The sequence below is a fragment of the Gymnoscopelus braueri genome (genome assembly GCF_963280865.1).
Source record: "Gymnoscopelus braueri genome assembly, chromosome: 3".
Lineage (NCBI taxonomy): Eukaryota > Metazoa > Chordata > Actinopteri > Myctophiformes > Myctophidae > Gymnoscopelus > Gymnoscopelus braueri.
In genome coordinates, this window is record NC_137612.1 from 22,703,856 (window position 1) to 22,728,351 (window position 24,496).

General features: G+C 39.8%; 1 protein-coding gene across 1 annotated transcript in view; it reads right to left on the reverse strand.

Moving 5' to 3' along the window:
• Positions 1-24,496, reverse strand: part of LOC308082673 (immunoglobulin-like and fibronectin type III domain-containing protein 1) — a 29,298-nt gene that overhangs the window by 1,574 nt on the left and 3,228 nt on the right. Inside the window, exons 2-25 of the mRNA XM_080424616.1 lie at positions 21,906-21,991; positions 19,415-19,450; positions 13,765-13,884; positions 12,290-12,432; positions 12,093-12,192; positions 11,959-11,997; positions 11,161-11,194; positions 10,833-11,019; positions 10,392-10,505; positions 9,824-9,992; positions 8,768-9,040; positions 7,365-8,318; positions 6,595-6,684; positions 5,931-6,055; positions 5,453-5,594; positions 5,006-5,299; positions 4,256-4,552; positions 3,893-4,072; positions 3,628-3,756; positions 3,118-3,426; positions 2,824-2,909; positions 2,190-2,382; positions 844-1,140; positions 182-508 (exon numbers count right to left, since the gene is read on the reverse strand). Coding sequence (XP_080280742.1) covers positions 182-508; positions 844-1,140; positions 2,190-2,382; positions 2,824-2,909; positions 3,118-3,426; positions 3,628-3,756; positions 3,893-4,072; positions 4,256-4,552; positions 5,006-5,299; positions 5,453-5,594; positions 5,931-6,055; positions 6,595-6,684; positions 7,365-8,318; positions 8,768-9,040; positions 9,824-9,992; positions 10,392-10,505; positions 10,833-11,019; positions 11,161-11,194; positions 11,959-11,997; positions 12,093-12,192; positions 12,290-12,432; positions 13,765-13,884; positions 19,415-19,450; positions 21,906-21,954 — 4,687 coding nt within the window. The 5' untranslated portion in view covers positions 21,955-21,991. The remainder of the gene's footprint in view (positions 1-181; positions 509-843; positions 1,141-2,189; positions 2,383-2,823; positions 2,910-3,117; positions 3,427-3,627; positions 3,757-3,892; positions 4,073-4,255; positions 4,553-5,005; positions 5,300-5,452; positions 5,595-5,930; positions 6,056-6,594; positions 6,685-7,364; positions 8,319-8,767; positions 9,041-9,823; positions 9,993-10,391; positions 10,506-10,832; positions 11,020-11,160; positions 11,195-11,958; positions 11,998-12,092; positions 12,193-12,289; positions 12,433-13,764; positions 13,885-19,414; positions 19,451-21,905; positions 21,992-24,496) is intronic.

Below are 24,496 nucleotides of genomic sequence, written 5' to 3' on the forward strand. Positions count from 1 at the left end.
GGTTTGTGAGGTTCTGACAGGGCCACAGACAACTTCAACAGAGGATACTGTGTGTTATGTTACAGTATGCTGTGTTGCATTATGTTGTTAAACACAAAATTCAGGCTAAAAATGTGAACCCAACCTGGAACCACGGCTCTAAAGTACAAACACATATTAAACTATTATATATCTATTATACCTCTGACTGCAAGCTTTGTGGAGCATTCTACCCTGCCCAGAGCATTCTCTGCAACAACCGTGTACTCTCCTGTATCCTTAGGACCAACCCTCAGTATGAGCAGGGAGCATACTCCACAGGTGTTGGAGATATAGTAGTTGGTGTTGGTATTCAGGCTGATGTTGTTGCGGAGCCATGTGACATGGGGTGTTGGCTCTCCTCTTATAGCGCAGCTCATGTAGCATTCATATCCTTGGGGTGCAGTATGTGTTTTCAATGCCACTAAGAACTTGGGTGGACGCTCTAGGTTACAGGTCTTACTCTCTGGGATATTCAACTTGAATTTCTCTGGAAAAAAGGTAGATACAGTATACATTGTGAATACATTGTTCAGATTTTTGGCAAGTCCCAGACAAACGATTCCATATGTTTTGACTGAATTTTTGTAAAAATAAATGAAAGTTAAAAAGAAAATAGTGCAAAAACTTGAATTCAATTTGAAAAACTTTGATTTGATTAAAGTTTGTAAAAAAATGTAAAAGGTTAAATTGTAACATATGGGCTGCATAATTGCAGATACCGATGTTGTCAAAGTAGTCTAATAATTGCAGATATATTAGCCAAACCAAAATACTGGCCGGGGTCTAATGTTGATGTGCTTGTCACACTGATCTTTCAAATACCTTTTTTGCTAGGGATGGACCACTTTGCTGATTCAGATGGATGAGAGGATCCCATGTCATTCTTAGCGTAGATACGGAACTGGTACTCTCGGCCTGGCATTATGTTGCAGGCTGTGAATTTGTTGTTGAAGATGCGGTCTCCTATTGTGTTCCATATTCTTTTGGTTGAATCGCGTTTGGTCACCATGTAGTGCAGCCTGTCATCACGTCTCTCATCTGGAGATGGTGTCCATGAAACGGTCACTGTGCCAGGGACATTCTCATCCATGTCCACAGGACCAGGTGGCTTGGGCTCATCTAGAGTTTATCAAGAAAACGGTTTGTTATGGGCTTTGTTCAGACTGCACGCAGATTTGTGTATTCAGACATCGTTGACCTATCTTCATTGGTTGCTGTGGTAACGAAATAGGCATGATAAATGCTTAATTGTCTCCGCCAGGCCGAAAGGCATGTAAGCGCACTCCCTAGAGGTCAAGGAAAAACTTTGCCCTGCAATTTTCACATCTGCCTTTTATAGCGCCACCAGGAGGCCGACTTATGTAAAACACATTGTTTTATATTACTCCTTCCGATTTTATCCAAATTTCACACAAATCGGTACACATGATCTCTATAGTCATGTGATCAAGACGGATGTGTTTGATTTTTGATATTCCATCCTGATTAGCTAAGATTGACATCTAAAGTTTGCAGTAGTGGCTTGTTTTGAACAAAATGACGCAAATCATGAACGCAGCATCCGATTGCAGTCAAACTTTGCACACACATTCACACTATGTTGAGGAGCAAATGCCACCCTTCTAACATTGGCCTGTTATAGCGCCACCAGCAGGTCTAATTTAGCACACTTTTTTTTTTTGAACAAATGCCTCAAATCATGAATGCAGTGTCCGATTGCCGTGCAAGGCCTAAGAACAAATGGCAACCTTTTCAGTTTGGCCTATTATAGCGCCACCAGGAGGCCACAATAACCTACCTGACCTGGCGGAGACCTGTGGTCCAAGGAGCACTTTTTCTAGTCTATACTTTGTTTTACGACGGTGTCACTCGCTGAAATAGCAGATCCACAAGTTAACAACAGCGTGCGGCGGTGCGACACGTTGTGAGCTTATTTCGGTGAGTGACACTGTCGTACGATGAGGTATAAATCAGTTATGCATCCGATTCCAGACTGAGACACAGCTACATAAAACCAGATTTCAATCGCATTTTTGATTTGCAAAAATCTGTTTCCATGTGATTTTTGCTGTTCAGACTTGATTGAGATCTGGTTCCAATCTGATAGGCCAAAAATTGCAGTTCATATTTGACTCCTGGTTCCTCCTCAGACAATTTGCCCAGCTTACCTGTGACCCTAATCTCAATGCTGTTGGTGTCTTGGCCAACAACGTTTTTGATAATAATGGTGTAGATTCCGCTATCTGTACGTTCTGCAGAAGGAATCAAAAGCTGGGATGCACCATCAGCATTGCTGATGGTCACCTTTTTGGATACAGGCAGTGCATCTTTCAGCCAAATTACATCAGGCCAAGGGGAAGCCTGCGGAAAATGTGAAAACATGACCTTAAAAAAAGTTCTTGGAATCTGTCATGTCTGTAGGCGTGCAACAGTTAATCAAACAAATTGATTTAATCAATGATAAAAAAATTGCAGATTTTTTTAGCAAAAAATAACGTATAACATAATAAAATAAGATCACAGGCTCACAACCTATCATGATGCAACACGTTGTGAGCTTGTAGATCAACTATTTGTGCAATTGTTTTGTGGCACCATTGTACGACGACAATATTATATATATATATATATATATATATATATATATATATATATATATATATATATATATATATATATATATATATATATATATATATATATATAAATAAATAAATAAAATAGCCCCCACAAAACATCACTAAGTAAATGATCAATTGTTTTCAGCCCAAATTTCCAGTTGGGTTTCCATAGATTCTTTACCTCAAAGTTAATGACGAATCGTGCAGAATTCCCTGCTTTCACCACCATGAAGCTTTTGATATTGAGCTCAGTGAAACGTGGCCTCACTGCATGAAGACACATTCATACACTTTAAGGAAAGGTACATGTATGTTTGTGGCTCTCATAGGAAAACAAACTACAAAATCAGGCCTAGGGTATCATGGCCCTTAAAGCAAATAAATGTGTTGATCTTGTAGTGTCTGTACCTTGAAAATATTATAGAATTACGTTTAGTTTTTTTTACACCATTCATGCTTGATTTAATTTTCTTACCAGGAGGAGGCATTGCTAGGATGTAGTTATCCAGGTCCTGTGGAGGGCCCTCTCCTCCTTCATTTGCGGCAACAACTCTCACCCAGTACATATTCAGAGACTTCAAGCCTTTCACTGTCATGGTGGTACTGATGACGGCATTCACATTGCAACGTTCCCAGTCTGGGTCTTGCGCAGGCCTGATTTCCACAAAGTATCCCTTGGCTTCATCGTGAACTTTGGCTTCCTCCTTGGGTTTGGTCCAAGAGAGGGTCAAGGTGGTGTAAGTGGAGTCTGTCACCTTTAGGTCGATAACATTACCAGGAGGATCTGTAATGTATCAATCATGTTTAGTGTTAACCACAGAATATACTTCGTTATATGACAGTTTTTTTTTTACAATATGATTATGCTCAGAATGGTGATGCCAGCTTGAACATGTTAGCCAGGCATGCATGACAATATTTTCACACTAAAACATAACCGATAATTATGATGAAATGAATTATGATAAAATAAACGGTGGCCTACTTTTGGGGTCCCTGGCAAACACAAACTCAGATGGGGGGCTGAATTCACCAGCTCCTGAGTCATTAATTGCAGCCACACGAAATTCATACTCCATGCCCTCGACCACATCTTTGCAACCACATCCTTTTCCTGTGTAGAAAAAATTATAGTAAAAAAACAAAACAAAGTTTAATCGAAAAACATGAAGAAATGCAAAAAAGGAATAACAGGAGAAAACATTACATTCATCATTGTGTTGTGATAATTGGGGATAAAATGAAATGACCTTTGATCATTTCACCCGGTGGGTTTACTGCTCCCCACAGATTGCTGCCCTTCTTGCGTTTCTCCAAATTGTATCCCACAATGTTGGTTCCTCCTGTATTGGTAGGAGGATTCCAAGAAAGATTGATACAGTTCTTGAAAGCGCTAACCACTTTGGGCAAAGCGGGAGGTCCAGGGTATGCTGTCAACACAAACACAAGATTGTTATTTGTAAATGTGGACCCATAGTTAGCTTAAATGTACTCAATTCAATTTGTTGGAAAACATTTTGAATCTCGATGTTGTACATTAATTCTAGAAGCTAATCTTGGGATAGTTCACTTGGCATAATTAAATACTGTTGAATGAAGATTGATCAATTTACCTTTTGTACCAGCTTGAACATCATCAGTTTCGTACAACTCACTGTCACCCATTTCAGTCTCAACCTTGATGCGATAAGTATACCTCCTGCCATGGTCCACATCAGTGTCCCTGTACTTGGCCACAGGACCAATTGGGCCCAATTGCTTCCAAGTGTTCCGGCCCACCTGATTACGCGAGAGAATGTAGTTGTCTATCTTGCAGCCACCTGCATCCTTTGGTGGCTTCCACTTGATTTCGACTGCACTAGAAGAACCCTCAACTACCTCCAAAGGTCCCATTGGTGGGGTGGGTTTATCTGTAAAAAAAAAGAAAAAATATGTTAAATCATACTTATTATCTAATGTTAGTTCAAATAATAAATAAAATAAAGTGAATGCTTGCAGATTTTTATTTTATTAACTTTTTATTTGATTATTTATTAACCCTAGCGTCCTTATTCTAGGGCGAACTTTAGCAGATCTAGAATCTCACTATCGGTGACACTATTTGGCGTAGAGTGAGAAAAGGAGGGGGCCTAATATAGACCCCTGGGGGACTCCGGTCAATGGAATATATAGAGTTGAAGTGGTTAAACCACTTCAGAAAATAGCTATACTGTACACTGTATCTGCTATTTTCGAACTTTTGTAAAAAAGAAAAAAACGATGAACCAGGTTGAAATTGCTTAAATTATTTCACAGTTAAGAAAACGTGTTTACTGTACATCTAACATATTTCTGATAGCCTTGCACGTCTTGACTATACCTACCAAGTACAATAAGCTCGCTGAAGGCCTCCATGGTGCCAAACTCATTCTTGAGTTTAAACTTCACTTCGCCACTGTCCTTGCGCTGCAGTTTGTTGAGCAGCAGGCAGCTGCAGCCGTCTGTGTTCTCAATTTGGACTTTTGATTCTTCAGAAAGCTCATTTCCATCTATGTACCACTGAACCTTTATAGGTTCCCGTCCAACATAAGACACTTTGAAACTTCCCCGTTGACCCTTTTTCACCATTACAGGCTTTTTAAATTCTTCCAGCTCCTCAGCATCAAATCTAGGTGGATCTGGAACACAATGATGGATGGACACATTGATTAATACAAGATATACTGTAATCAATATTACACAGTAATCATCAATGAATATCTATCTATCTATCTATTCATCTATCTCATCTATCGCATCTATCTATCTCAATCAATCAATCAATTTGGTACCTTCAACAGCAATGTCAGCCTCAGACTTCCGTCCATCAATCTCAAAGCGATATTTTCCAGCATGTTCCTCTGTAATGTTTTGGATTTTCAGTCTTTGGAAGCATCCTTCTTTAGAAATTATAATGTCGTCAGAGGCCTGAATCTGTGCAAAGAATGCGTACAAACGTTACATAAATCAACCAATTCGACTTTGTCCATAATCACATCTGAAATATATTATGACATTGAACACTGATACAGTACACATGCTACAAACAATATGTGAAATACCACCAAATGAAAAGAAAGGGATAAAAAAAAACATATCAAACAGTTGTGCTACAGAAATTGTCAGCAAATTCTGATTAACATTACATCTCTAAAAGTGGAAATGTAAAAACAACAATCTGCATTAAATTGCATGAACTAAGTAATATAGTGCCTTGAGGCCGTTGGAAAATGAATTGTAAAATTGAGACATTTTTACACAAAGTCTTACTTCTTCTCCATCCTTGGACCAGACTCCCTCACAATCTTCACGGCTCAGTTTACACTCCAGCTCTGCTGTTTCCCCAATATTGGCTTTGCAGTCAGACAGTATAGCATTAAAATGAACTCCTGGGTCTGGGGATTTATAAAGACAATGAGTTAGAGGGTGGACACTTTGAGTTTCACAACTTGATCTTGGTTTTTCCAATTTCTGAGACATGAATTGTACTGCATTTGTTAAAGTAAATACGTGTTATATCAAATTAACACACTGTATGCATGCACTGTATGTTTGTATAAGCATAGTATAGCTTTTATCTATTGGTGATTACTTTTCAAACTGTATTTGCTATATTGTGGGTCTGTTTGTGGCTATTGGCAATGTTTTCCAAGTTTTCCAAATAGCATATTTACCATCTAAAAATCTAATTATGTAAGAGTGTATGTGAATAAAACAATGACTGATGTGTTCAAAGCTGGGAGGCGAGAAATTCTCTCAGCATCTTACTGTATCTTTATTAAGTAGTTTAAAATAGGCTTTTAAAGTTAATTATCCACCCAGTAAAATTTTACTAAACTACTATACTACAGAAATAATTTCCTCCAATTCAATTGTTTCAATTGTATGCTCAGCAAAGCTTCTACACAGCACGCAACCTTTTTCCATCTCTTACCAACAACAGGTTCTTCAACCACTGGTTTCTTGACCTTCTTGCGACGTTTCATTTTTTTTGCAGCTGGTACTGCACCTTCACCACCTTCCCCTGTTGGTAATATTAAAACCAAATACATTAAACAATATTAATCAACTGTATATTAATGCATTTTGCAACTTCTAGGGACTCTGAATGTCCGCATGAACCTTCTTAGGTTTCCAATGCCAATTTAAGTAATTTACTGTAATATTGAGTATAGTATGGTCTCACTAATTGATGAATATCAATTATTCATCCTCATCTCCGCCCTCACCACCTTCTCCCCCAGCTCCGCCTGCACCACCTTCCCCTCCAGCTCCGACTGCACCACCTTCGCCACCTGCACCACCTTCTCCCCCAGCTCCGCCTGCACCACCTGCACCTCCAGCTGCACCTGCTCCTTCTCCTTTACATAATAAATGAACGTGAATAAAGCAACATATCCAATATAAAAAAAAAACATGTTCTGACAAACGGGGCAAAAAATATAACTTCCTTGGCAAAGGTAATACTATTACACCCTAATCAATCTGGGAACCCATTGTCAAAAAAGGGAAAAAACAGCGCCCTCTGCCGTTTTTTTTCCTTTGAATTTGACTCTGGGGGGACCTCCCAATAGAATGTGGATAACAGGATGTTGGCCGTTAGGTCCGCCCTCAGCCCTCCACTTCCGGTCCACGTGTCTTTGTTTACATTCCTAGCATTCTAACGTTCCAACGTTCAAACACCAGGATGAATTGATATCTTACCTGCTGCCGTTGCGTCTGCAGCTCCCTCGGCCCCTTCTGCTGCCGGGGCTTCAGCCTCATCATCCGTTACTTCTTCATATTCATCCTCATCTCCGCCCTCACCACCTTCCCCTCCAGCTCCGCCTGCACCACCTTCTCCCCCAGCTCCGCCTGCACCACCTGCACCACCTGCACCACCTGCACCTCCGGCTCCTCCTGCTCCTTCTCCTCCGGCTCCTCCTGCTCCTTCTCCTCCGGCTCCACCTGCACCGCCAGCTCCACCTGCTCCTTCTCCTCCGGCTCCACCTGCTCCGCCCGCACCACCTGCTCCTTCTCCCCCGGCTCCGCCCGCACCACCGTCTCCTCCAGCTCCACCCGCACCGCCTTCTCCTCCGGCTCCACCTGCACCGTCTGCACCGCCTGCTCCTCCGGCTGCGCCTGCGCCACCTTTTCCTTTTGCCGCTTCTCCTTTGGCTCCTTTGGCTCCTTTGGCTCCACCTTCTCCACCAGCCCCGCCTGCGCCATCTCCAGCTCCACCTGCGCCCGCACCTCCAGCTCCACCAGTGCCTTTACCCGCACCCTTAGCACCTTTACCAGCACCTTTACCAGGACCACCAGGACCACCCTCACCGCCAGCACCACCAGCACCTGCTGCACCTCCAGCAGCAGCAGCGCTTTTAGCTTTCTTCGCAGCTTTAGCGTCAGCTTCCTTCTGTGCCTTAGCGGCAGCCGCGGCTGCGGTTTTGGCTTCAGCGGCTGCCTTTGCGGCAACTTCTGCCTCCCCACGGGCGACCGCGTCTGCAGCTTCTTTCTCGGTTTGAGCCTTTTTGGCAGCTTCTCGCTTTTCCTCCATTTCTTTTTGGTATCTCTCGTTCTGTTCGTTTGCTAATTTCACCAAATCTGCCTCACTACAGTTGCCGCCGCCAGCCATTGTAGTTTTGCGAGCTACCTTCTTCCCCTTGTTGGCAGGGTCAACTACAGAAAATGGTTTAGACACTGGTTAGACATCAGATTGAAAGAAAAATTGTTACATACTTATAATTTATCAAAAGGTAAAGAAGATAAAAGTATATACATATCTAAAGTATTAACTAAGGTATGAATTCAAAAACAATATTTCCAAACATTTAGAAGTGTGAAAATCTGTCAACTTTTCAGCCCAATTTCTCATACATTTACAGAAGAAAAAAAAAACGTGCATCTGAAGGCCGTAGGTCTAAAGATCTTTGGTCAATATAAGCAAGAGATAGCAAATTTGTTAAGGAAAAGAGAAGAAAACTAAATTCCCATGTCAAAAATAGCCGATCTTCAAGCATTGTGAGCTTTTGTAGATGAAGTATAAAGGGGGTTTAAGAATAATTCTTAACACAAAAATTGGCTTGGGGTAGCAGCAAGTCGATCACAACACCTTTCATGTATCTTACCGTCTACTACAAGCCAGGCGCTACAGGATTTGATTCCAGCGACGGCTGCATAGATGCCAGCATCCAAAGGCATACAATCCTTTACGATCAGCTTGTGGATGAGCTTGTCGTCAGATACAGTGATTTCAAATTTTTCATCATTTGACAATGGTGCGTTCTTGAGTAACCATTTGATGTCATTCATAGGTGCAGATAAAACGCATTGAAAGAGAGCGTCTTCCCTTTCTTCTGCCTTCACCTCCTGTATTTTCGCAGCAAAATCAACCTGTGGTACTGTGCGGTAAAAAGACAGATGGGGAAGGGGAGATGGGTAGAGAGAAAGTATTGAATTATTAAGTTACGTAACCCCTAACTAGCTGTCAGAATCAACTTTATTGTTACATCACATTTTTACAGATGTTAAGATGTGGGTGAAATTTATTTTTTTGTGAGCTCCATCGTTTTAGTTGTTTCCATAAGGGGGGGGGGCAGGGAGATCAAGGAGAAACTGTTACATTCAGGAGCATCTAATTGCAATGAACATTGATTTTCTTTTTAAAATTAATTTAGGGCTGGACTGGGTGTAGGATATGTTTACGTTATCCCAAAAAAGAGCCTTGTTTTTGGTTTCTGAAATAATTACCCAGGAAAACACATGTCTGTCTTCTTACTTCAAGATGATTACAGTGATGTTAATATTTAACATACTTTCCAAGAGAATGTGGTACCTTTGAATTAATGGGGAAGAAACTGCAATGCCACTTTGCATACAGAATGAAAAAGAATATAAGCATCATTAGATAATATTTCCATAATATTAGCCTGCTTAGGTGCAGATTCCTCTAGAAAACACCACATTTTCAACTTATCAAAGTCTTGACAGACATTTTTACGGCATGAGGCAAGCCATCTACAAATGTGTCTCTCTGTCGCAAACCGCTGAACTGGTCAGGGCCAAATATCCCATGTTTTATATTCTCATTATCTGATATCGTTATAATATCGATATTTTACCCAGCCCACTTGAAGCAGTGATCAAGATGAATAACTGTTGAGCACTGCTATTCAGTAACTCACCTTTAAAATCTGTGGAGAACACATTGACACCCTCAACATCAACCGAGTAGAGTCCTGCGTCCTCTGAACTGAGTCCTTTGATGCTGAACACAAACTTATTCCCAACTTTTTTCAAGGTATGCTTCCTGCCGTCATCATTTTCTGCGGTAAGTGGAACCATGACACCGTCCTGCAGAATGTACAATGACATTTAAAGCCCGATCCAGAATTATTGCAAACATTACCAAAATAGATAAAAAACATAAATAAAAATATAGCAAATTACAGTTGAAAAATAATAGATTTTTGGTCATTTTAGTCCTGATACAATGTCTCCACTACTAGGTTTAAAAAATATATATATTGTATGTGGTGGGGCTACCTTTTTGTTTATTTTCACTAATTGGGTATTTTAAATTCTCTCTCTCTCTCGCTCTCTCTCTCTCGCTCTCTCTCTCTCTCTCTCTCTCTCTCTCTCTCTCTCTCTCTCTCTCTCTCTCTCTCTCTCTCTCTCTCTCTCTCTCTCTCTCTCTCACACACACACAGATAATAACGATAGATAGATAGATATACATAGTCGGAACCTTACCTTATAGAGAAAGATTCTGCTAGTGGGGTCCTTAAGATCCATGTTCAGCTCAATTGTTGCACAGTCATCATCATTGACCTCGATAGGTTTCAGTGTACTGATATGTGAAATAAACTACAGTAGGAGCATATAGAAAAAAATATATTACACACACACACACACACACACACACTTGTAAAGCAGTATGTTCAAAGTACTTCCACTCGTACAAAGCAAACTAGATCTAAATAGCTGTAAATTATTTAACGGATCCTGTGTGTTTCATTAAAAAAAAATTGACATCAAGTTTATAGCAGCATGAGCAGTATTTATGCTACTTTTAAGGGCATATATATAAATTACAGACAAACACTGTTCTACACAACATACAATCACTAATACTTTAGGTCGAACTAACTCCTTGCCAAACAACGGGACCATAGGATGAGAATAGCTTCATACCTGTGCTACCTCCTCCTCTCTCTCCCTTTTCATTTCTTGAAGTTTCTTCAGCATGCCACGGAAGTCTGTGACACCATATTCCACACAGATGCCTTCATAGTCTTTCTTATCAGCGCTAAGCAGGACCTCCCAAACCTTTTCAGAATCCTCCATTGGCTTTGAAGTTTCACGTGTGCCGTCATCATTACTGCAGTAGGACACACGTTTTAGAATGCATACAGTACTGCACATGCTTCACAGTGTTGTCCAGACTCTCCTCAATAAGCACTTAGAAGGGGGAAAAAAATATTAGACTTGACTTGAGCAAGTCCCGCAAGTTTCCTCTTACCGCTTTTTCAAAAGACTTTTGTACTCTATGGGCTCTGGGGAATTGAAAAAAGAAAGAAAGAAAGAAAGAAAAGGAATGAAAGATGGAAAGAAAAAAATCGGTTAGAGGAAGTGAATACACTGCCCTTGTAGCTTCTTGGTTTAATAACAGCATTGACAGCAGACCATACAGTTAGTCATAGCAATACTCTAGGCCAATTACTTTAGGTAATTGGTCCTCTGCCATAACATTTAAAGGTAGGGTAAGTGATATTTTTTGGTTAAAACAAAAAGTATTTTGTTAAAAGGTTAAAATACTATATTCTGATAGTAATCATTGCTATAGAGTGTTTGTTCAGTAACAGATGTCTCCCTGTCTCTCCAGCTCTTTAATAAACAGAAAATGCATTTTTTCGGTAGGTGTCAAAATCTCAGCCAATCAGGAGAAAGTACCCATTTTTAAGCTTAATTTGTATAGTGTTCCAGTTAAAATTTTGTCTGCTCATTTCTTAGTGTCATCACTTCCAATTTCACTTGTTTAATCTATATCCTGATTGAGTTCTCTGTCCTGGTTGGATAAAATTGGAAATGAAACTAAAAAAAAAAAAAAAAAAACTACAAAATACATTTTCTGTTTTATAAAGAGCTGGAGAGACATGGAGACTCTTTATATGGACAGGACACTCTATAGTAACGAGCACTATCAGAACATAGACCCATTTTGCAATTATTTGAATAATTGCAAATCACTTACCCTACCTTTAAATTATGTAAGTATTATTTTGACTAAACATATAGATAGAAATAGAAACAATATTACCATCTTGTCCCTTCTGTTCCCTCGACTTATGGAATCCAACTGTAAACAAAGATTAAGGTTCTATAATGTTTACACCATGACTAATCTCAGAAAGTCAAGATAATAGATGATTGAAACAGCACTTTATATCTTACCCTGAATAATATTCAAGTTGACTGTGCAAACTGCCCGTCCATATTCATTTGTTGCAAAACATTTGTAGGTGTCTGCATCCTCAAGAACAAGGCTTGGGAACTTTGAACAAATACAATGACAAATGTAATGCCAATAGAAACAGTTTAAAGCTCAGTATGATTACAAAATGTCATCATTTCCACACTTTAAGACTTACCTCAAGTGTATGTTCTTGAGTTTCCTCAGAATACTTTTGCACGCATAAGTCAGGGTGAAAGATTATTTCTTCATTTGCTCTGGCCCAGGTAACAGTGGGTGTTGGATCACCCACTATTGTGGCTTTAAAAACCCCATATTTACCTGAGATAAAAGCATTTTATTAGTGACAAACTAATCCATCGCCACATTTTCAGTAATGATGACATACAGTAGTCACTACATGCATTCTATCTGAAATATTTTGGTAATCTAAATAAAGAGAACAACTTACTTCTAGTAATATTTGTGATGGTTATATATATATATATTTTTTTTTTGTTTATATATATGTTTGTTTGTTTGCTGCATCGTATTATATTTTGTACCCATGAGACAGACTGGCTCCAGTTTAAATGCTAACACGTCACCTCCAAGTTAGGAAAGTTATTTTTTCCTCAGGTCAAATAAGGACAGCATGTTCATGGGTGAGGAAAAGAAGGTCATCAACATCGTAAATTGTGTCATTCTACATTTCCCATCTGTGGGGAGTGTGGAAGGTGAAACATATCTTCAGCAAGAGTGGCATTTCACCTGCTCCCCCCTCTCATCACATGCCTCATCACATGCCTTGTCACTGCTGTCACATGTAGTTAAGTCTTTCTTTAGCAAGTTACCTATGAAAAATATAAATCGCTTGCTTTTGACAAATATGATATGGCTCATATTTCTGTCTTCGTAATATCATGATTCTGCAAGTGCACGTTACTCTCATGCCATAGTGAAACTGTACAAAACTGCTCCCAGATAAACATCACTGCTCCTTACCTATAGGGCATAGCAGTGGCAGCCATTTTGTGGTGCGACAGATAGAAAACACATTCATTTCCCCCATAGAGATTTCTGAAAATATTTATATGAATTATTTTAAGCCTGGAACCAAGCCATTCAGGCTCCTGGTGAATCATAACCATAAAACATTTGATTCTTTGTCAAAAAATATTTTATACATATTTTCTAAAATGGCGCGTCGTGCCTCACTACGCCTCTCAGCCGTTATAAAATACAAGGTAAACTGCGACCTCTTGTGGCTTATTTCTTTAATATATTATATATATATTTTTTTGTTTTTTGTTTGTTGTAGTTTTAAAATATTTTTTGAAACAGAATAAAAAATGTATTTGTCATGATTAACCAGGAGCCTGGATGGCTTGGTTCCAGTCTTAAAATTAATTTATATAAATATTTTGGGAAATCTCTATTGGAAAGATTATCTGTGGCACCACAAAATGGCTGCCACTGCTATGCCCTATAGCGGAAACGAGTAGGCCTACATCAGGATAATGTTTCCCAAACAGTATGTGTAATGGTCAAAGCGGATCTGTATGATGCTGCAGTTATTGTCATTGGAACGTTGTAGTCGCCTCTGTTCTTTGTAAAACGTGCGTATGGGAATGATCAAGCATTTTCTTCTGGGCCTTTTATTTGGAGACTTACCCTCTTGAATGGTCAAGCCGATGGGTTTGCGGGTGAAGTCTGGAGTGGACTTTCCTTCTGGAATTTCCTCAATAAACTGTGTGATCATCACACCGGGCATTTTTGATTTCTTCCTGATGCCTGATCAAATATATAAAACATGCCAAGAATTAGAAATGCCAAAAATGTACATTACCGATCAGTCAAAAATAAATTGTTAATTAAAAGCTATTACTGTTAACCTATCATAATCTATTAAAGGGGGACAGTCACATAGCACATTTTTGTGGTACAAGACAATGCTACTGCTTTGTACCCGAGCTTCAAAAATTGCAGTCTGTAAAATGAAAGCAGTCCGTGTCAAAAAATCCAGGGGGGAAAAAATTACCTTGTGCCACTGATTTCATTTTTTTTACTTCAAGTAGTACAGTGAGCAGTGTACACAATACTATGAAAAAAATGAATACTCAGAGGTCAACATCTACTGTAATTGGTCGACTAGTCAACTCTGAGGGGTCAGCTCAGCTTATTTTTTCGTCTTTTGTCATGTCAAGGCTTCGTTTTACCCACTGTAATTATTTCAAAACGTTGACATAAAGCAGTACTTTGTGCTATACAACAATTGACTGTTCAGTTCTCAGGGGTGTAGCAACAATTTTCTAGGCCCAAATCAGTCTCTATGGGTCCCCTTCCCATCTGTTGAAAATCTTTGAAAACCATTACAAAACTGTAAGTCAACACAGGATGAGAAGGGTATTAGTACTTATTGTACTAATAAGCCTACACATTACAGACTGTCTCAAGAATATATGTTATTTATATTTATAAGAATATAAATAACATTGAAGATGACACATAAGACATTTTGAGGTAAACTGTAACATTGTCACATGTATTATACTGCAGCTACTGTACAATGACAGAGGGCAACCTCTGATATTGTAGGTTAGACAATAGTAGTATGTCTGTTAGATCAGCGAAGAGGTAGCAATTGAATTCAACTTTAATTCTAGTTTTAGTTACTGCTAGTTTTAACTTTATATACATCCAATGGCAAACTAATCTGTATAAAGTCAGATTTAATAGCTAAAAAAATACATTAAAAAACCTGACAAACAAAATTATCAGCTAATCACAGTATGGCTGACTATCTTTCCAGGCCATGGGCTCTGAAGCTCGAGTTTTGGGCCATGGGATCTAAACTCTTTTCTTTTGTTTTCTTTACCATTATGCAAATCAGCAAGCAACTTGCTCAGACTGCAAGCAATCTAGCCAACCATACAAACTCCGTTATTAGCTTAAAGCAGTCTTAAACTATCAACATGCTCACCTTTCCATTGTCTTTGTATGTTTTCCCTCATTCTCTCCCATTAATTACTTGATCAAAATTTTTGGTACCCTGACTTAGCTTTAATCTTGGATAAGGGCATATTAGCATGAAAGCCATGTCATTTAGCATGCACCATCCTGCAGTCAGCGCAGTTAACACCATGGAGGTACTGTAAACCATGTAAAAAACATTTCCATCTTAATAAGGGGCGCATAGAACATGAGGGACAGAGTGCCTCAAGGGCCTCATGACACTAACTAAGACATTTTTCGCCAATGCAAACGCTTAAGACCAACGACCAGGCCTTTTGACGGCCCACCTACCTGGGGCCCTTGGGTAGGCAACAACACCTCTGACAGTTCTCCTTTTAAACCAACTCTCCATTTAGGGAGCATTTTACTAAATCTACATGAACAAGTAACCCCATTGCTCTCCTCAATACAATTATACCTAATGACAAAAGAGCACCAATTCATCGTTGAACTAGATGATTAAGGTCACCGATGCCACAACAATGATAGGCCTGATCACCAGACGGCCCACAGGAGAGAGGTCGACAACCTGACACAGTGCAATCAACCTATCGCTTAACGTCGACAAGACCAAGGAGCTGATCATGGACTACATGAATAACGGTGAGAGGCTGGACCCCATCTACATCCACGGTGGAGAGTAGCTCCTTGGCGTTCATCCGTTCAAATCACTGAGGACCGCACCTGGGACGAGCACAACAGGTCTTCCACCTCGGGAATTGGGCCAAAGATCCTACGGGCCTACTACAGGCACTACCAAGAGCATCTTGACCTGTTGCATTACAGTTGATGTGAACTTCCCTCCATCCAGGATATATATACACCGGTCGTTGTATCAGTAAAGACCATAGGATTATCAAAGACCCCAACCATGGACTGTTTCAGCTGCTACCATCTGGCAAGCAGTACCACAACCTCAAGGCCCGGACCAGCAGTCTCCGGGACAGCAACCAGGCATATGAACTTGCCTGTGTGCCTCTCACACACACACACACACACACACACACACACACACACACCCACACCCACACCCACACACACACACACACACACACACACACACACACACACACACACACACACACACACACACACACACTTTGTGCACATTTATTAAGACAGGACCTACACACATACGGCACAATACACATTATATTGTCTTAACATCCGACACACACAGACACCGAACATTTTATATTTGTACATATAAATATACACAAACGTACATATATAATGTACATAATGTATGTACACGCACGCACATATCATGCATGTGCGTGCTCGGGCGCACATACTGTACACACACACACACACACACACACACACACACACACACACACACACACACACACACACACACACACACACACACACACAGACATGTATTTTACTGCTATTTCTTTTTACACACACAAACACTCACACACATGCATATATATATGTATGCATATATATATATCGCTACTATTTCTATTTACCATATTTATTTTATTTATTTGATTTTCAGCATTGTTTGTTCAGGACTGCATTGTTGAGGAGCCGGCCCGGAACCCAATAATTTTACTCTTATACTGGGATATAACAATAAAGAAAACAATATCTGAATAGGTACACTTTGATCAAGTTTACCATAACAAACTGCAATGATACTTGAAAAACAGGATATTACTGACTGACTGCCAACTGAATACTTTTGTCCTACTGGGTGTTATACTGTAGGGCTCAGTACACTGGCAAGATTCAAAGATTTAATGCCTTTGGTGCATACACAAAATCTCAGGTTTTATCCTCAAAATCTAGGCTATTAAACAAGAAGGGGGATGCTACTGACCTGGAACACAAGCAGATATACTGTATTTCTGATAACATTTTAAGTGAGAAATAGGCCATGCAGTTTACCATTTACAATGGTTAATATTTTAATGGTTTTTTAACAATGTTCGGTACAAATACATTTCATAACATTTCTAGATGCGGACATTGTCGATTCAAAATAGTCTTATTTAATTTTGTTGTCAAGTACTATGTGCATTGTCCTAATAGTTTATCGCTGAATCCCATCCTGTCTGTATGCAACTCAAGTCTTTAGCGTGGCCATCACACCACGACTCAAGCTCTCTTTTGTCGGCGCAACTGCCTTGTCCATGGTTTTCATCTTCCGGTTTTGACTTTGCACTAACCTGATACTCTTTGGACCATAATGTGGTTATTTCGGTCTGGGCGGTGGAACTGCCTGGTCATAAAACTGCCTAGGCTGTATATCTGCAGGCTCCAGATCGGCAGCCTCCCCCTATAGGAGTAAGCTGACCGCTATAGGGTCCCAATGCATTGAGAGGAATCTGTATTTAAAAGCTGATAATTAACTACACCTGCTGGACCTGGAGTTCTGTACTTGTATTGTACATGGTTTGTGGATACTCAGTACATCAACAGCTCTAAGACACACGAGACGTAACTTCCTATGTAGATCACTTATGAACACAAACCACACAAGCAGTTTCTTTTGCACTTTACCTGTTATACTGCCATCAAATGATCAGTAGTGGCATGTCTGGGACATCGTATAAGAAGGATTTGAACTTTAGAAGTGGATATCCAGTAATCAAAACTGGAACATTGGATATCAATGCTTTACTTCTGTTATATTTGATCATATTATTGCAGGAACCATCGAGGGGCTTACCAAAACTTGCCTGTTTAGAGAGTTAACCCTTGGCTACAAACTACTGTAAGTTGAAACTCAGCCACTCCTAGTTTAAATGAGTAGTTCACCCAAAAAATTACATATTTTCTATCAGTTATACACCCCATGAAGCATTGAATTCATGGAGTTTTTTGTTTTTGTCACATTCCTAAGCCAATAATTTGATGACCGGCGGTCTCTCCGGTAGGAGACTCAAAGAGTCTCCTTTGAGTCTCCTACCGGATACATTAGCATATTTCCGCCGGTAATCAAATTATTGGCTTAGGAATTATTGGCTTAGGAATGTCTTTGAGTCTCCTACCGGATATATTAGCATATTTCCGCCGGTAATCAAATTATTGGCTTAGGAATGCGACAAAAAACAAAAAATATCCATGAATTCAATGCTTCATGGGGTGTGTAATTGATAGAAAATAAGCATTTTTTTGGGTGAACTACTCCTTTATGCATAGCAAAAGGAAATGTAGCTACACAAGTTGAAACTTGGCTGCTCAACAAGAGGATATTTGGCCACCCAGAGTTGCAGAAGGAGCGAGTTGCCGGCAAGGCCGCGTCTGATGCCGCTGCCGGAGAATGCACTCTCTGTCCCTCCAGAGTTGAGACTCAGAGGCACTCACTGAGTTGAAACTGGGCCAGACGGCTACTCACTGTTTGGCCACCCAGAGTTGAACCTCGGCCACCCACTGAGTTAAAACTCAACCAAAGAGAATTGAAACTTGGAGTGGAGCGGGGGTTTACTTATTGATGTCTGAGTGAAGATTCTAGATTCAGGATTATTCCAAAAAAGCATGCCATTTTAAATTATGGAAAATTATTGTTTCTTTTATATCCCATACAGGAATAAGAGGATTTGGGGGTTTCAGCTCCTCAACATTGTAACAAAAATAGGCAGGAAAATGCCTCAAGAGAGCTTTCTAACGCAAAAGATGTAGCAAAGCACCTAACTTGAAAGGACCAATACGCTAAACTTAGAATGTCAAGAGGATGGCCACAGCTCTCATTTCACCAAAGCATTAAAAAAAATTCCCAGAAAGCTCCTAAGTCAACCCAACAGAGCGTGTGTGTGTGTGTGTGTGTGTGTGTGTGTGTGTGTGTGTGTGTGTGTGTGTGTGTGTGTGTGTGTGTGTGTGTGTGTGTGTGTGTGTGTGTGTGTGTGTGTGTGTGTGTGTGTGTGTGTGTGTGTGTGTGTGTGTGTGTGTGTGTGTGTGTGTGAAATAATTCAAAGTAGCCATGTCAGTCATAGCCTAGACAAATAGACTGAACTGTGCCAACGCAAGGGGAAAATCACAGAGAATGTGAACGCTGCAATCCAGAGGCATTTTCCCATTGAACTACAGGGGTGAATACATTGTGGCAATCGGCCACTGTATCCTCTGCTTACAGCTTTCACTGCTGTAATTACAACTTTGTTGGAACATGTCACAAACAGATGCATCTGTTGTGAAGCTGAAAGTGTAGTCATCTATTCCAGATGACCACTTTCAAAAATGATGGAAAGCATATAATCCATCATTCATGCAACGCAGCCACCAAAGAAGCATGCATTTTTAAATGATGTAAAATGATTGTTGTTTCGTTTGTTTGTTTGTTTTTCTGTTCCCATACCTCTTTCTTCGGGGTACGCTCCGTCAGACGCGTCGACTTAACACACGCAACATGACGGCAGGAGAGGAAACAGGACAGGAAAATATTAATCCTGACAAAAGCACCACGGTAGCTTAGGAACTTTGACAGGATTATGGACACAAAGACACATACAGTACAGCAGAGGCTCTCAAGGTTTTTTGTGTCAAGGACCCCCAAATTGATATGTATTTGGCCGCGGACCCCCATCTGAAAATGTTCTGTGCCAGTGTTCCCCAGTAGAGAAGATTTGTGTTGAAAAAATGCAAAATTGTTTAAAAATGTCGATATATATATATATTTTTGAAAAATAGCAGATGTACAAGCTCACAGCGTGGTGCGAAGTGACGCCCTGTGATCTTGTACATCTTCTATTTTTTAATAGCCAACGTATTTATGGATAAAGTGGTTAGAATGATTGTGATGCTATGTTGCTTTTGTTTGCTGGGGGCCCCCTGGAACCCCCCCTGGAACCCCGGACCCCACTTTGAGAACCACTGTAGTACAGTACACACAAATCTATTTTTACACATTTACGGATAATACACAGTAGACTTGAAACGTTGGAAAGACATCAGACAAATCACAGTCACAGGAAACAAGCAGACAAACAGACAAAATATGTCAGACAAATCACAGTCACAGGAAACAAACAGACAAACAGACAAAATATGTCTTGTGTTAGATGTGCATTTTGTGCAACCGGGGATGAGACGGTGGTGATTGGTGGTATAAGATCCTTTAGTCATTGTCCACAGAGTCATCTGAATTGTGACGGTGGTGCACTCCACTTGTTCATCAGGAGGGGGGGGGGGGGGCTTGCATCTCTTCATTGGTGATTTTTGTGATGAGCCACAAGCAATCGTTTCTTCCTTATAGACATTCCAGGCTTCAAGATATTATAGTCAAATTATCTTACTGCAATAATAATTTATTATAACATTTTGCTAATCAAATTTTGCTGTGTTTTAGAATTTTCAACTTGTTTCATGTCAGCAAAAATGGCATAGAATTGTATTAAAATATTACCTAAGGTATGTGTACTGCACAAAATAAACAGATTTTGCTGGTGTAACGTTTCCTGCTGGAGTCGCCATGTTTGTTTTACAGAGTATTTTCACGTGCACACTATTGATGTGAGCACGTCACTAATGGCTCTTGCCAATACAGCCCACTTCTAACCACTTTTCGCTTCAACATTCCCCAGCGAGCCTGGGATGGGATAGGAGGGTTATATGAAACAAGTGGAAAATGTAAAACTAAATTAACTGTCGATGCAGTAAGCTAATTAGACTAGAATAAATCAACTCCTCCACGCTGCACCCAGCATGGCTGTGTGTTACAACGAACACAATTGGCCTAGTTCATGGATGGGAAGCCAGCCCAGCAGGGGAGGACATTCTCTGTCACTGCAGTAACGACTCCTATACAGGGTTGGTTAGGGCACCTGTTCAGCAGCTGGCAGCATTGGGAAGTATTTTTTCCTCCGTTACTCCCTCTGTCAGGTGAAAAGTAGCAGCACGTGGTTGTCTACACCCTCCCTCATCACCAACTCAAGGGGTTGGCAATGACGTGGACTAATACACATGGGGGGGAATTGGCATACCAATTAAATTAGGGAGAAAAATAAAATAAGATGAAATATGATTGTAGAGTCTGGTTTGTTTCTCCAACCACATCAAAATGTTTTGTTTGTTGTTTTCCCTGCATTTTGTTTTTCTTGAGGTCATAAATGGGGGTTCTGGAGAAAAAAAAAGTTTTTCACTTCAATAAATAGTTGACATATCTTCATACAGAATCTTCAGTGATATTCAGGATGAGTCTCTCTTTGTCATGTTTTATCGTTCTTGTACGAATTTGATCTTGCTCTTCTTCGACAGCAGTTACACTTCATTCAAGTGAATCCTCCATTGTGCCTCCAGCTTGGCCGGGCACTCAACAAACATAATTGGCTGCATTCAAGGTTGGGAAGCTGGTCAGGGAGGGGATCTGTCACTGCGCTAGTGCCTCCTACAGGTTGGCAAGGGTGTCTGTTCTGCCGGTAGATGAACTAGATCAGGTTAAAAGAGCTTATGTACACCCTCCAACATTCCCAACTGTAGTGGTTAGTAGTGACGCACTACACGTGTGGGGGAAATTGTAAAAAAAAAAAAAATCTTCTGGGAGGGGGTTTGAAGATTCATTATTCTTAAATTGGCTTTCACTTCACACAAAACAAATGGTGACGATTGTCTTCAAGTGGCTTGCAGAGGTGGTTGGTGCTCTACCAAATTCGATGAAAAATCTTGGTTATGAAGTTACTCGAAAGAAATGTGTGGTTTCAAGACACTTTTCACAATCAATCAATGTACTCACAATTTACACTGTTTTTATGTATCTTCTGTGTATGTTGCACTATAAGTGTGTGTCATGACAGCCTCCCCCCACCCTTGATTGACAGAGCCAGAGAGGACAGCCGCCATGCTTCACTTACCCGCCTGCCCTGCGGCAGTTTGGTCGGAGATCTTTGACCTTTTCCACATCTTGGTATCCTCTTGAGCTCTGCTGACTCACAAAGCCCTGTAGTGTGTCAAGAAAGGTGAAAGAAGACATTTCTATTAGAATATGCATGTATGAATAACATCATCAGAAAATAATCTGATTTGTTCTTTTTTTTTAATCATGGATTTTAAAGCTTGTAATACGCTTGTTCTCAAAGTATTACTATAACAAATCTATTGCAGTCGTTCCCAGACGTTTCCTGATCAGGGCCCAAAAAAAGAAAACTAATTTTGGAAAATTGTATTTATTTTATGTTGGTGTTACAGTATATCATCAATAGAGTCTTAGAGTTTAGCCAATTATTTGGGAACCCAGTTGCAATATCCTCACGGCCCACAGGTTGGGAACCACTTAGCAATCTGACAACTACACATTCCAGATGCTCATGTGATATTTTTATTTTTACAGATGGTAAAGCATTGATGTCACTCTGTTTCTCCGGTGTAGTTTCCCTAATCGGTCAGTAAGAGGCAGCACCTGGTGCCATTTGTCTGTCTGCTTTGAACCCAAATACTGGACACGAAGGCCCACTTCAGGAATGTGATCACGTTTCCATTTGGCTGAGAGACGTGTCGAGGTTGTATCAAATGCAAATAGCAGTGCTATTACTTTTCAGTTGATCTGTAGCACTGTATGATAGTGTTACAACATCATAGTCAAAATAACTGCTTGACTGATTAGGTTCATACTGTACATATAATGTTTCTTACCCTGGGGTCTGGGTTAAAAAAACGTACTCAAGACAAACAACAAAAACCCCAGCAAAGATTTAAGAAGGAAATGAGATAACACAATAACTGTCTGTATGATTTCACCACTCCCACACATTCCCTATAGCCATGCCCTGTCTTGATTCCAGTGGGAGGCTGGCAAAGTTAATCTTGGGGGGTTTAATGGAATTGTGTCAGATTGAAAGATTGGCTGCTTTTATACGACTGAACTGGAAACGAGGACAACACCTTAAGGGCAACATTGTCAAGACAAAGTAAACAACCATTTTCTATCTGAAAGTGCTGCAGTGTTATCATTTTTTGGCAAACCACTGGAACTACATAATTATACTATGTAAAATGTGTTAAAAAAACTAACCAAACATATTTGCGCAGTAAGTTGGAGTAATAGTGCTAGTGTACAAAAGTGCAATTTTCTATAGATAAATGGTTTATAATTTAAATGAAATGGTAACATGTTACTTAGCAGTAACATGTTCCAATGAATTCTATATAGCACCCATCAGGTATAATCTACAGTAAAAGGGATTGTCAACTACTGGAAGTAGGGGTCCAACAGTTAATTGGACTATCAATTTAATTGGTTTATTGAAAAATAACACGTGATCTACAAAAATAGCAAAAAATCATTGCTATTTTTGTGCGACACCATTGTACGACAAAATATAAAATAGGGCTTGTGTAGTTAATCACACTAATTGAGTTAGTCAATTATAATATACATTAGAATGTTTTCTCATTGTTGATTGATATCCAGTATAGAAAATAAAAATACAATTATGCAGAAAAATGTGCTTCATGATAATTTGATTTATATGCGATAGAATAATAAAAAGGATAATCGATAGTTGCAGCCTTAGAATTAAGGAATCAACTGAATCAGAAGAACCTGACATGACACTTTTTTGCGTTTTCATTCTTTATTCAGACAGACAGAGGAAATGTGGAGAGCAGGGGAAAGACCCACAGCTTAAGGTCCGATCGGCCGGGAATCGATCCGGGGTCACGCTGTAGAAGGCATTCTTTGCCCATGTGGTATCATGTGCCTTAACGGTTCAGCTATCTGGTCGCCGCACAACATGAGACTTTTTAACTATTTTAAGTGTTAGCCTCTTTATATGAGAGGTCACATTCACCACTTCATGGAAGTTCAAACCATTGGTATTTATGGTTCTTGTAAAATTTAACCTAATGCAACTCTAAGTTCAGGGTCTTTAACCTCCCATTGGATTGTTTTTAAGTGGGCGTGGTTAGGAAAAGCAATGATTTCTTTTTTCTGTTCTTATACCTCTACATTTTCAGAAAATGAAGTAGGGGTGAAAAGGTAAGTACTGTACTACTTCTCTGTGACTAGCACTGCTTACAGCGTGTGTTTTTTTCTTCATATAAACACTATTAAATGCTGAATGATTAACAATATATTATTTTTTAATAATGCAAATGTAGGATATGTTGACACATTGAAATCCCTGCATCCCTGCATTTGAATCAAGAAGTGACTTTAAATCTTACGGCCACATTAGGCCATCTGTTGTTATGCATAGTTATAGTTGCATGGAAATTATCACTCATGCTTATCTCTTACAATGTTTTATTGACATTACTAATAGTATTTGAATTTGAAGAGGGCATTCATCATGCATTTAGTCTGCCATGACTCAAAATGTTAACCCTAACTTTTTATTTTACCACCTAAAAAACAATTGTTGCACGCAGGAGTGTTTTGCTTGGATTAAAATGGGCTGTATAGGATGTCGAGGCACAGTTTGGGGACTACCATCGTAAAAAAGCA